Source organism: Microtus oregoni, unplaced genomic scaffold (genome assembly GCF_018167655.1).
Source record: "Microtus oregoni isolate MIOR12 unplaced genomic scaffold, Mior012 000153F_000, whole genome shotgun sequence".
Taxonomy (NCBI): Eukaryota; Metazoa; Chordata; class Mammalia; order Rodentia; family Cricetidae; genus Microtus; species Microtus oregoni.
In genome coordinates, this window is record NW_024544804.1 from 546,174 (window position 1) to 563,566 (window position 17,393).

A 17,393-nucleotide genomic window follows, 5' to 3' on the forward strand; every position below is an offset into this window, starting at 1 on the left:
CTCTCACTATATTTCCTATGTTTCTTCAAGGACTGTCCTGGATCATAGGCAATTCATAGCATCTAGGATTTTGGAAAGTATCTCAAGGTTAACTGATAAAGTATTAAAAATCTGGATTCAGATTAAATTGTTACATTGGATTTTTAATTTGGATCATGTATGAGGTGGGGGCTCAGAAGAATATACAATTTAGAAATACACATTTAAGTGCCAAATTACTGAAATACTCTTATAATTAAGAACACAATTATTTGACAGGAAGCAATGTGTTTGAAGGAAAGTTAGTTTTATTGAAATATTCCTTAATCTCTAAGGCCAGCTACTAGTTTTGATGTTTCTTTCCCATGTCTGACATACCTGGAAAAACAGTCTTGTATTTGCTACTGAGAATTTTCTTTATAAAGACCAGTGTATACAAATAATATAACTTTATCTATACTGTCAACTTTTTTGCTGTAAAGAAGTTGTTTGAATAGCTATCCAATTATGCACTAATTTTTCCGTTTCTGTAGAAGAGGGGATAGATTTAATACTCAAGAGAACTCCCCCCTGTCACTTTTGCCATTCCTACTTATTATCTAGTCCCTTCATTTCTCTGGGCATTTTTCCTAATTTTAAGAGGTTAGCACTTGAGACAGGAAAATAGATCCAGGGAAGGAAATGCTTAAACATCCCTTGTTCTCAGAATTCTCATTTTTCTATTAAACAGTGCTTATAGAAACAGGAAAGAGGCACTGGGGAAGGTGTTTTGAAAAGAGCTGATAGCAGTTTGAGTCTCTCAGACATGAACATAAGATTGAAGACTAAAGAAAAAATGTACATAACTAGAATCAACAATATTAAGGAATGCCAACACGTTAAACCTAGTTTCTAATTAAGTGGTTAAGAAGAGTGTCTGTCTAATCAATTATAGGATTTCTGCAAGGATTTTAAGATCAGGCAAGTCTTCCAGTACTCTTGCAGCTGAAGCAGGAGAATTACAGCAAGTTCAAGACCAGCCAATCCACAATAGTGAGTTTGATGACAGATTGAGCTACAGAGTGAGACTCTGAAAAAAAAAGATGTGGATTATAATGGCAAACACCACAACAAAATTGGTGATTAAGTAGTGTGGCAGGTACTTTTATTATTCCCTGAAATGGTGTCTTCCTATATAACAGCTCAGGCTGGCTTGGGACTCATAATGTAGCCCAAGTAGCAATGGAGCTAGAGATGTTTATACCTCAGCCTTCTTGGAGCTCGGAATACAGGAATGCATCACTATATCTGGTTTCATCAAAAACACTTTTAGACAGTTTCAGGGAAGTCATCAGCCAGAGTGTCATGGTGGCAATCAAGTCAGGTAGCTACAATGACATCATACTTGTTGGTATAGCAACAGGACTGATCTGACAGTACACAGGACATGTCTGTTCCTAGCCACAGGCGTAAAAGACACAAGAATAAATAGGCAAAGAAGGCTCGCGTATTTTGAGTTGCCCTATGGCAGGGCTTAAAACCATCTAACTTGGAGCGATTATTTCAGAGAATGAAGAAAATGAGCCTGGACAGGTAGAGTCCTAACATTTGGCCATAAAATTCTTTGTTTTGGGTCCTAAGCAGTGCATCAAATTAAGATTCTGATTTAGAGAACTTGAACTTGGGTTTCAGGAACACCTAGGATTCCTAGGATTCCTGTTTGACATGTTTGCTCCACTGCCTAGTGCCATCTACCTGCAGACCCTGAACCCATCAGAGCAGCTCTGACTGTTCTAATCCTAGACAAGGCTGCAGATTTGGGTATTGGCACAGGGCTGAAAGTTAAGCACCCAAAAGATCAATCCTGAATGACAACAGGTTTTCCTCTCCTTTTGAAAACTATTTTCAGGAAAAGGAGAAGAGATGACAACGAGGAGGACAACCAAGATGACCCTCATTCAAAGAGGAATAAGAAGGACCAGGCCTTCCAGGACCCTCACGCTATAGAGGTAGGAGCGATGGCCACACAGCTTCTCCATTTGACTCATTGCCCACTCTGTGGCATTCATTTCCATCTCCACTTTGGCAAGAGAATCCTCCCAGATACACTCATGAAAGTCTTCTTTGTGGCTGCAATGGTTTTGAGGCAGAGCAGGATTTTAAGTATTGACACAAACATAGCTTTACCGTGCAGCAGGACAGAGACAGGACCCACAGAGATATTTTCCCAAGCCCAGCCAGGAGGAATGGGGTTCCAGAAATTCCCTCACCTTGCAAATAGGGAGGGAGAATTGAACCCCACCTTCTGTGGTTAGGAAAGACATAAACTTGAAGAATAGAGTGGCGGGCTACTAGCTGCAATGCTCTTCTTGCTTTCTCCCTGAAAAAACAAAAAGCAAAGTGGGGTTGTGTGAAGGGACGTGGGAGAGCTTTAGGGATGCTTATGTCAAAGAGCTGGCATTACAACTTCCACAGTCTTAACTTTAACAGCCAGTAAGGTGTAACACAACATGGTTTGAATGGAAGCATAAGAGAGGAGGGAGCATTGTAAAGGTTTTCTGGGCAGCTCTCATCAGGCAATGAGTAAGTATGGCTGACTTTTACCTTTCTCAAGCAAGAGATGAAAGGCTTGTCAAAGCATGCCATTCCCTTGGGACAGACACAGGTAGGTTTTGGATAAAATGTACCTAGATCTACCCGAGTTTAGCAAGTAGAGTTCTTGACCCATTGAAGTTTCTGCTGCATATGGTCACCTAAATGTGAACACTGCCTTTGTTCCCAAGGTTAGCATCTTTAGATGTGTGCATGTAAATCTGCTCCCTGATTCTAAGGTATGAGATACGGTAGAGCAAACATAAAGACGAAAGCTTCTGTACATGTCTGTCTTCCTGATAGAGAACAATGGCTTCACAGTGTTCTCTGATGAGTGAGTGAAATAAGAAATGGAGACTCAAGGAGAGCATGTGGATTACTAGTGCAGGTCCCAGGCCTTTACTCTGCTATTGATCACATGGACTTGATGCTCACGTTCCAAGAAAACAGCAGACAGACAATCGAGAAAAGTGCATTATGTGCCTCACACCTACTTAGGTTAGGCTTCTGTGCACCCTTCACGTGTCCAACTCGGGATTATAGCTCTTTGTGACACCAGTGTTGTAGGCAGGGTAAGGGAAGCTGTCTGCTGGAATGTTTAGTAATTGGTTATATTTCTTTCTGGTGCTAGCAGTTTGTGGGCTGTGGTGGTTGATTTACCTGACAGCCTGACAGGACTTGCAAGCACCCGAGAAAGAGATCTCTTTTTAATACTCTTTTGAATTCTTTGAAATTTCTTGGTTACCTTCATGTGCACAGTACGATATTTCTTCATCATCTTCATCTGCAATCTCTCCTGGCACCTCGTGGATGTAGATGTCCTGTCTGTGGCTGAGCACTCACTGTTGCTCAAGGCCAGCCCTTCCAAACATAACGTGTCTCTGCATTGATGACTACTCATTGCAACTAGAAGCTTCTCAAACCAGTGTTGAGAGCAGTGGAGACTTAGGCAAGCAAACATGAATATTTAAAAGGCAGTTTAACAACATGTTCATTTAGCAGACTGACAGTAAGTCCTCCCCCAGCACTTTGAAGGAAGTATCGGTTCACTAATAATATGTCTTGACAATGTTTATAGCACCAGGCATACCCTCATTCACGTGGAGCAGGCTTCAGATTCAATCAGGACAAGAATTGGTTAGGTGCAGGAACAGAACTGCAGTCATTACACGAGTGGGCTCATCATGCCTTGCAAGCCAGTATTGTATTGTTCTGGGTCCAGCAATGGGTAAGATCACTTACATCCTTTCCCTCATGACAGCCATCATAACACCTTCACGGTACTGTGAACAATAGCCAGCTGGGAGATTTCCAGGTGAGTTTAAGACTGACTTCCCTACAACCTGTAACAAAAGTGTATAGTATCTCAGCCACAGGTGCCTATTGGCTTGTTCTGTTGGGCAACCAATAGCAGTGGCAATTGCCTTTACAGTTTGGTCACCTCTGAGGCCTGCTGGACAATAAGGAGGTAATCTGTGTGCAGGGCTGAGATTTTTACTTAATGACCTATGGCTTCAGGGAATAACATTGTTCACCTCCAAGCAGTATCCTTGTTAAAAATAGTGTGTATGGGGTCTGAAGAGATGGCTCAGATGTTAAGAGTACTGTCTGCTTTTCCAGGAGACCTGGGTTCAATTCCCAGCACCACATGGCAGCTCACACCTGTCTGTAACTCCGGATTCAAGGCATCTGATGCATTCACACAGACGTACTTACTACTACTACTTTCTACTCACTACTTATGTTCTGGCAATGCTTATGCATTTAGGAGCACCCCATTTATGGGCCCTCTCTGGTTGTTCCTATCCTGGGAAGGCCCAGATGCTTGAATTATTGTCAAACCCAAAGTTCCACAGTCTTCCTTTATGCTGTCTATTTACACAGACATACATGGAGGCAAAACTCCAAAGAATATAGGATGACACAGACAAAGGTGCAGGTAAAACACCAATGTACATAGGATGAACGAAACATTGAAAATTGCATGTACGCTATGTGCTTGGTTCAGCACATGTCCTTGTGGTGCCTCGTTTATCATCTAGTGCATTTCACAAAGCTTCTTCATACACCCCGAGTTTCCCTTAGCTGTCCACATCCTGTCCTGTCCAATCCCTTCCCCTATTCTCACTTCACTTCTCCACCCACAGTCTGCCCCTCACATTCTCTCATATCATGTCTTCCACCACCTCCTCTTACTTATTGTTCTCGGGGTCTAAGGTCATCGGTCCTCATGTAGCATCTTTCTGGTTAACCCTTACAACAATTCCTCCTTTTCCCATTCCCATTATTCCACAAGATGCTTGAGCTCTACTGACACCATGATTTCTGCTCTCCACTTTAGTGTTACCAGTATTGTGCTCTTTTCCGTCCTTCGTGCAATCTTCTCCCAACTCAAGGGCCTGTTTCTAGTTTCTTGGGTCCCAAAGGGACTTCAGGGTAAGCACACAAAACAAAATGGTCCCACATAGGAGTGAAATAGGACCCACATAGGAGGGAAAAAATGTGGTGTTTGTCCTTTTGAAGGTGGGGTGACCTTACTCAGTATAATTTTTTTCCAGTTCAATTCATTGACTTTCAAATAGTCTTATTGAAGAATGATTTAATGAGGTTGGGGTATGACTGTGGCGTTATCTTAATTGTTAGTGAATGCAGTAAGCCCCAACCCATTGTGAGTCGTGCCACTCCCTAGGCGAGGCATCTAGAATGTATACGTGAAGAGGAAAGCCAGCTGTAAGCAAGAGATCAAGCAAGCAGGGATTCCTGTGCTTAGTCTTTCTCTGCTCTTGACTCATGTGAGATGCTTTTCAAGTTCCTGCATTGATTTCTTGCAATAAGGGATGAAACCCTGGATCTGTAAGCCAAAGCAAACATTCATCTCTGAGTAGCTTTTGGTCAGGGTGTTTTATCACAGCAACAGAAATGAAATAGGGACCCATGTACCTCAGTCTTGACTCCCTTGTACAATGTGGAAGACTGAACACCATGAGGGAGACATGAGAGGGCTCTGAGTCTTTCACTGAGGTGAAGAAATGTCCTTAGTTGTGCTGTGAAACCTAAGCAAAGGGGGTGCCTTCTGAAGTGATCTTAGAAGATACATTCATTGGAAGGGTGTGTATGGGGGTGAGGGAGCTGTGCTAAAGTGGCCTTATAGCTTGTAGACGTTTTAAGAACCCTTGACCATGGAGTATGCCAAGTATGGCGAGCATTCTCATATGCAAGTTCACCTTAGACTCTGGAGTTGTCGATTGACGATAAGCATGCGTTCTACAGATGAGGCTTCCTAGTCATCTTTGTTTGCCTTGTTCAAACTCCACTCACTCCTTTCACACAGAAGAGGTCATATCAGAGGTGGAATTTTTCAGTTACATTGCAGATTAGAACTCCAGATATGGCCCAATTTTACCTTCTGGTCTTCAGATTGCCTGAATTAGGCCCCTTCCCTGCACAAAGAATTTCCCATATGATGTCATTCATTCCCTTGTTCATTTGCAAAGTGGTAGTAATCCAACAGCCTGCTTTCTTGGGTGCCCTCTGACTCAAGAGTGTGCAGTGTTTGGTGGGATCAGTAGAGCAGGGTCTGCCCTTGTAAATGTGAGGAGCTTTTGGGAGTTCATAGTCTAAAGTCTTCAGTGGGCTTTTTAGGGCTTGTCAGTTTTGGTTAGTAAACAACATCATTTAATTCCTGGGGTGCAATGGGTATTAAGGGTGAATTTCATTACACTGTTGGGGTTTCAGAAACGAGTATCTCTGAGGTATATAGGAACGGAATTGAATGAAAAGCCAGCGCTGAAGATCAGAAATGCTGAATTCACTTGCTTTTTACCTTAGGAAGCATTATCCAGTTCTATAGCATGCATATTCATGAATTTTCATTCAGTATTTGGGGTGATACTTCAGGATAACTTTCTTCCTTATCACTTCTGTTTCCATTTCCCCAGGATTTGTGTCACTACCAATGAAGGCTCTCTCTCCACCCCTGGAGACTTGCCATACTTCTTCCAGGTGCTGCCTTCCTCCTCACCTTTGATTTGAAGCTGCTGTCTGCATTCCAACCACCTCCTGTTTGCCAGTTCCTTTCCTAAAGCTGCCCACTGCACCTTTCTGTCTGCAGCTGCCCCTTCCTTTGCCTTAGCTTACACTAGAACTCAATCTGGGGAGCATGCTAAGCTAAAATGCTGGAATATAGAAATTGCCAGGTGATGTCTGCAGTGGTCAGTATGTTTTTGTGTGTGTTTGTGTATGTGCACTGTTCTCAGCGACTGTCTCCCCTTCACTCTCTGGGTGTCACCGGACATTGCTTTGTGTTTCTGTCAATATCACCAAGACCTGTGTGGCCTGTTTCTGGATACTTAAAAAACTTTGTGGGTGTCCTCTGTCATATTTGTCCTCCTTTCCCATTCATCCATGTGAGCATCTGTCTGTGCAGCTCAATAGAGGTCTCAGTGGGACACTGAAGGTCTCCACATGTTCCTGCCATGTCTGCTCCTGCACATTTCATGGCTGGAGATTCTCCTAGGGACTACAAACCCACATCTTATCAGCATCTGTCTGTCCTCCAAATCATCCTCACCAGTCTTGAGCTCTGTTTCTCCCCAGTGGTTACACTCCATCTGTGAGGATTCCTCCCACACTGCTCTGCCTAGAGCAGGTGGCTTTCATCTTCCAGTCATTTTATTTTTATGATTTGAATATACTTACCTCCTTTCAACCTTCCCTTTATCCTTGGAAATCTTTTTTCATATACTGCTCTTTTTTGCTCAATATCAAATTTGGACCTTTATTTTCTTTTATTGAAAACACACACACGTGCACATACACACATAGAGACACACACAGAGACTCCTATAATATTATTTTTTGCATATCCTATGGAGTGGCCATTTGGTATTGGATAATCAAATTGTGGGCTTTTTTCTCCCACTATCAGTCCCTTTGTTGCCTATAGGTTTGTTTTCATTTTTGTTTTTCGTAGCACTGAGGTGTGCCGGGCATTCCCTGGCCACTTTGGCATGTCTGTGGTGGCTGTTCTTCAGTTCACTCTTGGTGAGACCATGATGTAGCTTCTGACATTCCCAGGAGACACTGGCTCACAGGAAACTTCATGATCCTCTGGTTCAAGCAATCTTTCCCTCTTCCACTCTCTTCCTTGTGTCTGTTGGGACTGAGATCCACGGTGCTGCATTTTTATTAGTTGTGGCTTTCTTCAATGATCTCTGTTGGAAGAAGATGTTTCCATGATGCTGCATGAGGACTGCACTTCTGTCTAGGTATAAGGCTAGATATTTGCTGTGTAGTCAGGGATTATGTTGTCTTCTTAAAGGGGCAGTTACTGCTTCTGGAGACTGCTATACTATATCTACCCCTAGGTGTCCTGTATTAGGTATGATTTCCCTCCTCCTGAGCAGGACTGAAGATTGAGGATTTGTAGGTCACCAATAGTGCATGTGCCACTACCACACCCTTAAGGTTATCTTACCATGCTGGTTGTTGTGGTTCACAGGCATCATGGCTGGGTAGGACTGCTGGCTGCTTCCCTCTTTTGGAAGTTTGTCCCCATGAAGTACAGACCTCATGTAAGAGACTTTCAGGTCAGTTTCAGCTCAGGGAACTCTGGGGACAAGATGAGATTCCCGTTCTAGTAGTAAATCCACAAGCATGTGTTTCGATAGATTGGGCATTGCAAAGGCCCGTGTCTTCCCAGCATTCTCTCCCAAATACAGCCCAGTTGAGTAGGCATCTGAGCTACCTGGTAAATAAGAAACCCACACAGGCAATTCTCTGCCCTGTCCTCAAACAGAACTGTACCAGATCTCAGCTGACCACACTGCTTCCTTGACTCTAAGGAAAACATTCAGATTTTATTAAGGTCTTCAAAAAAGTATAACATTGCCTGTGCCCATTTGTCTAGAACCTTTGGAAAATTTAAATGGTGAGATGTTCTTCCCCTGATTTTTCATAAGTATCCTTTCTGTTATTCAGTTTCTGACAAAGTGAATCTTTGTTTTGCCTATGAATCACTTGATGTAGATTACATGGAAAGTGAAGATATCATAAAAGTAGAAACCATCGTTTCCCATCTCAAACTGTATGAGTATGTGGCAGTTTGAGTAAGAATGGCATGAATTAGCTCATATATTTACGTGCTCAATCTTCAGTTCTAAATCCACTTGGGAATGATTAGGAGGTATGTCACTATGTGGATGGGCTTTGAGCTTTCAAGCCCCATGACATGGCCTTCCTATTTCTCTGTCTGTCTTCTCTTTCCCTACCTCCTTACTTTCTTCCCACCCTCTCCTCTTCCCTTCCTCCTGGTTGTTTGTAAAACTCTAAGCACTTGTTCCCAGCACCATGTTCGCCTTCCTGTTGCCATGTACCCCACCCCCATGGCGGTTATGGATGCTGACTGACCTCTGAAACTGTATGCTTTTCTTTTGTAAGTTGTCTTGGTCATGGTTTCTTCATAATAATAGAAAACTAAGACAACATGAGTATTTTTCCAACCAATACGTAGTATTGACATTTATTAATTACACTTTAAGGTTTTCAAAGGACTTGGGAAATGTAGACGTCCTATAAGATATCAAGAATATCATTCTTTTTAGCAAAAGCACAACTGATATTGTCTGAAGACTATTAATAGATGATGTGTCACTTAGATTAGTTGAAGTTTCTTCTGCATTCTTTTTTTCATTCTTTCTTTGTTCTTGTGTGTTTGCCTGTCCATCTGTCTGGGTTTTTGTTTTGGCAGCTTCTTGATAGATACCTGGGGCTGTCCTGGAGCTCCTATGTAGCCCAGACTGTCCTCTAGATCCTCCTTCTTCACCCTCAGAAGTCCTGGTATTACAGGTATGTGCTCATCTGACCTGGCAGTTACTTCCCTTATAAAAACTCTTTACTGGTTTTTGGTTGTTAATATCCCAGATGCTTAAGTTGTACAATGAGCATTACTGTAATAGTGATGCCACTACACAACTGAAGTAAAAATTTTATACACCAGCTAGAAATTAGAAACCGAGAGGTTTCCTGTGAGTTTTCACAGGCAGGGTCTCAGGTAACTAAGGTAAACCACAACTTGCCCATGTTACTATAGATCATCATAGCCTTAGCATTCTAATCCTCCACAGTCCTCCTGGTTCTACAGAAGTACTGCTCAGCACATGTAATGCTGAACTGGGCTCAAAGCCAGTGCATTCTGTGTGCTAGGCAAGCTCTCCACTGTTGTCACCATATCCCCAGAGCCCCTCGGTGTAATATATCCAGCCTTTTTATGATACTATCATCTTCCTGACACAGAGTGCAAAGTAAAATGCCTCCATTTGTGATGATTCCCCTGCTTGTCATTAAAAAAAAAAAGGAAACCACATGAAACAACCAACAAAGGAAATCTACCTCAGAGAAACCAGAGTGTGTACTGGGTGTTTTTATCCAAAGATATTTGATGGTTACTCACCCACAGATGCATCTGACTTCTGTGTCTCTCATGTACAGTCTTTGAGTGCATGAATCTCATTGCATAAATACTCATTGGATACCTGTAGGTGATGTAGTGGCTGAGCAGTTCCACATGACCAGAGAATGATGGCACATGTTGTTTTCTGTCATTATTACAGCTATCATCAGGAAAGATGACCTTATAGACATAGGATACCAATAGTATTCAACATTTCTGATCACATTGGGGTCACTGTGATAATCTCCTCTTCCTTTGATGGTCTTAAGATTAGAGGCAAGAACTTCATGAGTGTGTGCAAAATGTTTGTTCCTGTACCCAAGAAGATCAACCCCAAGGTCCCATGCATGTGAGAAAAGTACTCTACCACTGAGTTGTATCCCTCATTTACAGAACCCCAGAATATGGCTCTTTGGGTGGGATCCCACATGATATCACCAATATGACAGAGTGCAGCTACATCAGGAAAGACAATATTGAGATCACCCTTACCATATGCAAACTGTACTAAACCCAGTGTGTTAATCATCAGAAATGCTGACTGATGGCCTACAGTTGTCACTAACAAATATCAAAATAATTTCAAAATACAAGTGGAGCCTATTTGAAGTTATAGGACATGCACATATGTCCACTCTCGGGGATATGTATGGAAAGATCCTGTTATTGGTATGTATATACATGTGCACATGTGCATGTCTGTGTAAGTAGAGCTTTCCCCGTCATTTCTCTGCCACATTGGGTCTTGGGCTTGCATTCCATTTTACTCATTCATCCCTATCATACTCTGCAGCATTGAATGCTTCTTTGTCCTGGCTGTTGGGAGCTTCTTCCCTGGTTCAGGTAATTCAAATGCATGGTGCTATAGGGTCAGTGGATATATGAAGGATTTTAGAGGGAGAAAACCTGTGTTTGAACCCTCTCCACAACATTCCCAAAGACTTGCCTTTGGGTTGTAAAACATCTCTTTCCTGTTCTGTCAAATGGGTGCCATTAACCCCGGTTTGTGTGATAGCGCTGCTGTCAGGAGGGAAGGAGCTACCCAAGTGTTTGCACTTCATAGACTGTGGAGCCTTTTGTAAAGCGTGATGCCAGTATTCTTCAAGCTGAACAGGAAATGATGACAGTATCATAATAGCCATCCTCCTTCTGTCTTTCTCCTTCCAGTCGTCAAGCAGTGATAATGAAAGAAACCACAGCAGCATCAATATCCCAGTACGAGGAAGTGTACCAGAAAGCAGCTTAAACCAGAACATTGCTGAACTATACTCCAATATCCCCGAGTTCTCACACGAGGACTATGCACTGTGCCAAGGCCAAGGTCCTTACTCCCACATTAACCAGATCTTGAAGGAGGCCCATTTCTACAGCCTACAGCAGAGAGGACAGTCACCGACGTGATGACCTGGGTGCTCCTCCTCCCTTGTTTATAAAAAGCAATGACATTCCCACAAAGCAGTCTTGGCTTTTGTCTGTATTTTCAGTAAGAGTCAATGGGCATTTGTACTCTTGCTGTTTTGCTCCACCGCTACGATTTCAGAGGGTCATTCGTGACAGTTTGATATGTTTTCTGTCAAGTCTGGTGTCCAATTCATGTTTAAATAGCAGCATGAGGATTTCTCCTGATACTGAATGGCTTGTTTATCCCATTCAAGTTGGGTTCCAAGTCACTCATTTAGCGTCTCCAGGTTAAATGTCCTTGTACAATGGGACCCCTCCTTCTGAGAAGCTAAGGCCCATAAAAGAATGTGTACTTCCCCTTAAAACATGAAAGAACAAACAACAGCAGCAAATAAGCCAACACCATAGCGGTAATGAGCATTGATTAGAGGGAGAATGGGGCTTGTTCTCATTCTGAAATGATTGGCAGGGCAGCTCCTCAGAAGGGAGATTTTCTACCTATCATGGTGCAAATGCCAGCCTCTGCAGTTGTGAACGTGAAGCCTGGCTCTGGTAAATGCACTCCACATTCCGAGTGAGAAGACTTCTTCCCTTAATGCCCCTTTGTGTGCCCGTCAGACTTTGTGGAGAGCACTTGTAATTCTGTCAGAGATTAAGTGCAAACTCTAGATATGAACGGCTTGTGTATTGTTTCTTACAGTTCCATCCATGATGTGTAATGTTGATAAAGTCTAAGCTACTGCACACAATATCTGACTAAAGAGCTGTTGGAAAACTGGGTGGGATGATGTTCCTTGTATAAAACGTCTTTCACGCAGATGAGGGCATCTCACACCATCAATATCAGTGCAGTTGTTTGGGGCAGGGTGGGCCAGTGGAACAGTGCCTGCTCAGCCTATGGCAGACCCCAGGAATGCTAAAACCATCAGCACAATTAATACACTTATGATGAGTGAACTGAGGTGCCATTACAAGAATCAGACAATGCCATTTAGTGATGGACCTGTCCCCATGAATAGTCATATCAAGCAGCCAACCAGCCTGCAAAGGAACTCCCTTCCTAAATGTCCATGCTTTCTCAATGATCAGGTCAGTGATCAAGGAACCAGAAGGCATCAATTCCATCTGCCCTGTAGCTGTGAGGGTTACATAGTTTTCACATTTACAGAGGAGATGCTTGGTCTATTTGCTACGCAAGCTCTCTATGAAGGGAACCACATGCCACACAAAGGACTTGTGTTATGGCTAATGTTTCCCAAGTGGGGGAAGCAGGTCTTCAGGAGAAGATGTTAGTGTTCTTGGCAGGGAGCAGTGAATAGAGACTCAGTTAGCAATTTCTCTTTAAGAGTGAGGCACAAAAGCCAAATAATAAAGCGGAGAAGGAATCTGCATTTTGAAACTGCATGCATGCAGCACAATTCAGGAGCACCTAAGGAGAGCAGTGCAGGGTGAGATCTATGGAGGGCTGCCCACCTGGGTTTGGACCACTATCAGTCATGCAGGCGAGATACCTTGGGGGAAGGTGCTTGTCATCTAGCTTAACAATCTGGGTACCATCCCTTGCAGTCCAGTGATGGAAAGAGAACAGACTCCAGGAAGTAGTCCTCTGCCCTCTTGAAAAACTCTCTCATTTCACATTTGACCAGAGCTAGGCCAGAACCCTATGTATAACAGGCTTGCCTGGAACACAAGCAGGTCAACTTGCTTCTGCCTCCTGTTTGCTAGGTTGGATTGCTTGTGCCATCACTTCTGGCCTTTCTTAAACATTTGTATTTGTTTGTAAAGTCAGGCTCTCCATATGTGACCTAGCCTTAACTGGAATGACTGTGTACCTCCAGCTGGACCCTAACTCCTGCAAATCTGCCTCCTCCAAGAGTCTGAATCTCTTGTCCTAGTAAATACATTTTGCCATCCCCTTACTGTCTTTTGCAAGTCATTTAGCTGTTTATCACCAGCCTATGTCCTAACAGCTCCCAAGTCTTTATTGAAACGGTGTAAGCCTGCCCTTCATAAGCATCCCTCCTGCAATGTAAAGTATTTTCTAAGACTGGCAATGGAGAGAAGCGACTCTTTTCTATTGAAGTCTTGTACCTACAAAAGGGAAGAATGTATCACCAGGGGATATATGGATGTGTTCAGAGAGTAAGGACATAACTGACCTTTGGAACAACCTAGTATAGGCTGCAACTCCAGTGAGGTCCTGGAAACAGATGTAGGTTGAGGCCGCAAGTCACAGGCAGGGAGGGAAATTGCTGCCAAGTCATCCACCTGTGCAATCAGATCCTGAAGAATGTGACAGGAGTCCATGAGCAGCATAAGACACACAACTGGAGAGAAAACTCCAGCATTGAAAACCAGGTCTCTTCAACTTAGTACAAGCTCCCTTTGCGCTAATGCAAGTGGGCTGTTTTAGGAAAGGCTGGTTAATTCTAGAAGTTTCTGGTGCTGTCCACTCATTGCATTGTGCCACTCGACAGTATTTAAGCCTGCTGAGGCCATGATGACCATATTCAGTGGACCTGAGACCAAGGAACAGTATCTCTCTCTCTTCCTCCCTTCCACCTCTCTGCTTCTCTGTCTCCTCCTCACTCTCTGCTCTCTCTCTCTCTCTCTCTCTCTCTCTCTCTCTCTCTCTCTCTCTCTCTCTCTCTCCCTGACTTTACTCTCTCCATCTCCACATTAAAAGCTTTGTCCTGAAACCCACATTTTCCTGATGGATTTTCATTTGTGTCTACTGCTCCATGCATGGATCCTTTCATCATCTCTTATAGTAGGAGCTGCGGGCTGCCTTACTGCCACCCGGCTCCCGGCTGCCTGGCTAGCTTATGCCCCGAAATAACAACACACAAACTGTATTCTTTTAAACACTGCTTGGCCCATTATCTCTAGCTCTTCCTGGCTAATTCTCATATCCCGATCAACCCATCTCTAATAATCTGTGTAGCACCAGTCTTACCGGGAAAGATTCAGCATGTCTGACCTGTTGGCTTGCTTCATCGAGTCTGCCCTGGAGAGAAGAAACATGGCATCTTTCTGAGGCGTCTTACCCCACTTCCTCTTCCTCCCAGCATTCTGTTCTGTTTACTCCACCCACCCATGTTCTAACCTATCAGGGTCAAGCAGTTTCTTTATTAATTAACCAATGACCTTCCTTCATCAATCTCTAGCCACGATGACCTTGGGTATTCATGGCCATAGACCAGAAAGACATTTTTCTGAAGTTAAACCAGAAGGAGTTCAAGGGATAAAACTGTCTGGTGGCCATGTTTGTACCCATGGAATGACCTCTGGGCAATTCCTTATGATCAGAGGATTTGCTTATTTATCCCCCCCCCATATTTCATATCGCCTCCATAATTGTGAGGTTCCTCGGTTGGGCCACTGTCAGAAGACCCTGGTTTCCCTTTGTTGTTCTGTACTTGAGACACATAACAGTCACCTGCGTGATATCACAGTCCTGTTGTCCTTCCTTGCTTGCTCGTGGTCCCTGCTGCAGATCAACACAACCAGTAGATCATTCCCTCTGGAGAGTCCCTTTCTGTCTACTTGACCACAGCACTGGACAGACTGATGCAAGGTCACTTTGAGGTCTCCAGAAAACCCTAACTTTTGAAGGATTTGGTGAACTCCTGTGCCATTTTCTGCATCATTATCATTTTCCCCATATCCTGTGAGGGATGTGTCCTGAGATCTCTTGAGTTCCCACCAAGTGAGGGAAATTTCAGAACTTACTTTTATTAATGACTATTTCTCATCCTGTTCTGCTTGGGACCAATCTTGGGGATTATGGTCAGGTTGATTTCTCAAAAGAATAAATAGTTAACCTTGTTAACCATGACTAGAGAGGGAACAGTCAGAATTCTTCCCAAGATGGATGTCTCAGTCGGGTTTTAGTTCCTCATTTGTTCTTTTGGCTTTTCTTCAAGTTTTCTTAAGAGGTTTGATGTGGACCAGGTGCAGAAAGCCTTCTTGACTTGTGTGAGAGTTCCTTACTGTTACAATCCTGAGGATCTGCCCTCTCCTGCACCGTGGTCAGTGCATTTTCATACCCTGAGACTTCCTATTGCAGACAAAAAAACTTAGTTGTCGATTTTCAAGACACCATGAAGCATACAGGCTAAATGAAGCTAAAAAGCCAGTGCAGATAAGTAATGGCCCTTGGGGAGAAACTGTACTGTTCAATTCTTCTCTTGGGAGAAGAAATTTGCCCAAGTCCTTGTCTTCAAATACAAATGAATACAAAGGCCTTTTGGTGGAGGCCTGTAATCCCAGCTAGTGGGAGTCTGAGGCAGGAGGATCACCTGCTGTAAGGTAGAGCTACAGACTGAGTTCAAGGAGAGCCTGTATAGGGTCCTGAGACTTTGAGTCAAAAGAAAATATCAATGGAGAAGGCAGGAAATATAGCCGAGTGGTAACATATATCTACCATGTAGCAGGCCCTACATTCAATACCCTGTATTGACAGACAAAAGTAAACATACACAAATAAATATAAACCCAGCCAAAGTCCATAAATGGAATAGAAGATATTTCCTATGTAGACATCTCTCAGGAGTCACTGTAAGTATGAGATCAGACCGGGTCTTCTTTCTTGCTAGTGTCAAGGTACAAGGCAGTAATGTCACATTCAGGGACAACATGCTGGTAAGTTACTCACCAAATAAGACTGAATAGTTGCAACCATAACCTTCATTGCCACTCTCTTTAACAACGCTTGATCTAGTAGTATCCCTGTTTTTCAGGACTGGGGACATAAGCTTCCTACAGCTTATCTTCAGTCTTGAGTCTCCTTCATGTTCTGAGAGTTCTCATATTGATATTGACTTGAGACACATCCTTGTGATTTCAGAGCTCTCTGTGTGGCCTTGTTTGCACTTCAGCAAATGCACACCAGTCTTTCATTGCCTGGCGATATCCAGTTATGAAAGGACTGTCTTTTCTTTGAAACTGTTGTGGGCACGTGGTGGTCCCTGGCTATTCTCTGCAGCACTCTGCGATTGGCCCAAGTATAAAAGATGTGTTTGTGTAATGCTGCAGACTGATTACAGGGCTTTTTTTTTTTTTCAGATCTATGCATGTATACGTGTCAAAGACAGAGAGTGAAATTCCACAATGAGAACCTCTTTGGGCCTGAGGGCCTCATCACAGGGAAGATGAAGCAGAATGGCATTAGTCCAATTTAACCTCCAACTTGAATTCAATTCATAATGCAGTTCTCCCCACAAAGTCTGAAGCTGGAACACTGCCAGAGCAGCCAGCTTTTGCAAATGGACTGTGGTGCATTCCATTGATGCTGGCAGTGATAGGAGATAAGTGCTGAGCATTCTCAAACTGGAGAGTAACATGGCTAGGACCGGGTCATTTTCAGTGGGCTGACTGGCACCAAGATCCTCCAAGGGGAAAATCTGTCAGTGCATTGTGTGGAAATCCTGGAGATCAATCTTTGAAATCTTTGATAAGAGTTTGAAGAAGAGTGCTCAAGTCAAGTGTACTATGGGCAGGATTTCTCCCTTCAGGCAGAATACCCCCATCCCCTTTGAGAAACACATTATTTAGGGAAAAACCAACCCATTAGGGAATAATGTGGGTTTATTTCCCAACGTTGCGAAAACCATGTTCTCAGTTTTCAGCTTAAAAACCCTGACGCCTTGGTAAGTTTTAAAGATAAGTGGATTGGGGTCAGCAAGTCTCTTTTCCAGGAACTTAGGAGGCAGAAGGATGAGGAGCTGGAGGCCAGCCTTAGCAGCATAATCAGATGCAGTCCAACTGGCGAGCACTGTATATATGTGGCTCGTATGTGAGTACAGGTGTACGTGTGTGAAAGACAGACATTCACACATGTTTAATAGGCTTAGTGTTCATTCCTTTAATTCCAAGCGTGGCAGAGCAGGAAGATGACCATAAATTTGAGACTCTTCTGTTCTACATGGTGAGTTTTTGGCCAAGCTAAACCACAATTGATACCTGAAATAAAAATTTAAAATAAAGAGAA

At 43.3% G+C, this 17,393-nt stretch overlaps 2 protein-coding genes across 21 annotated transcripts in view; both read left to right on the top strand.

The window, feature by feature from the left end:
* The window catches only part of LOC121445005 (protein FAM104A-like), a 120,435-nt gene that overhangs the window by 62,501 nt on the left and 40,541 nt on the right, over positions 1-17,393 (top strand). For 6 of the 15 annotated variants that reach the window (XM_041646974.1, XM_041646978.1, XM_041646979.1 and 3 more), the window contains 2 exons: positions 1,868-1,967; positions 11,168-11,455. In XM_041646974.1, coding sequence (XP_041502908.1) covers positions 1,868-1,967; positions 11,168-11,401 — 334 coding nt within the window. In that variant the 3' untranslated portion in view covers positions 11,402-11,455. Of the gene's footprint in view, positions 1-1,867; positions 1,968-6,488; positions 6,553-9,298; positions 9,397-10,292; positions 10,670-11,167; positions 11,456-16,468; positions 17,380-17,393 lie in introns of those variants that run through there. The other 9 variants (XR_005973849.1, XR_005973850.1, XR_005973851.1 and 6 more) reach the window with 7 other exon arrangements.
* The window catches only part of LOC121445004 (protein FAM156A/FAM156B-like), an 85,934-nt gene that overhangs the window by 62,456 nt on the left and 6,085 nt on the right, over positions 1-17,393 (top strand). For 5 of the 6 annotated variants that reach the window (XM_041646970.1, XM_041646971.1, XM_041646967.1 and 2 more), the window contains one exon: positions 1,868-1,967. The gene's annotated coding sequence lies outside the window, so the exon portion shown is untranslated. Of the gene's footprint in view, positions 1-1,867; positions 1,968-6,501; positions 6,553-17,393 lie in introns of those variants that run through there. The other variant, XM_041646968.1, reaches the window with a different exon arrangement.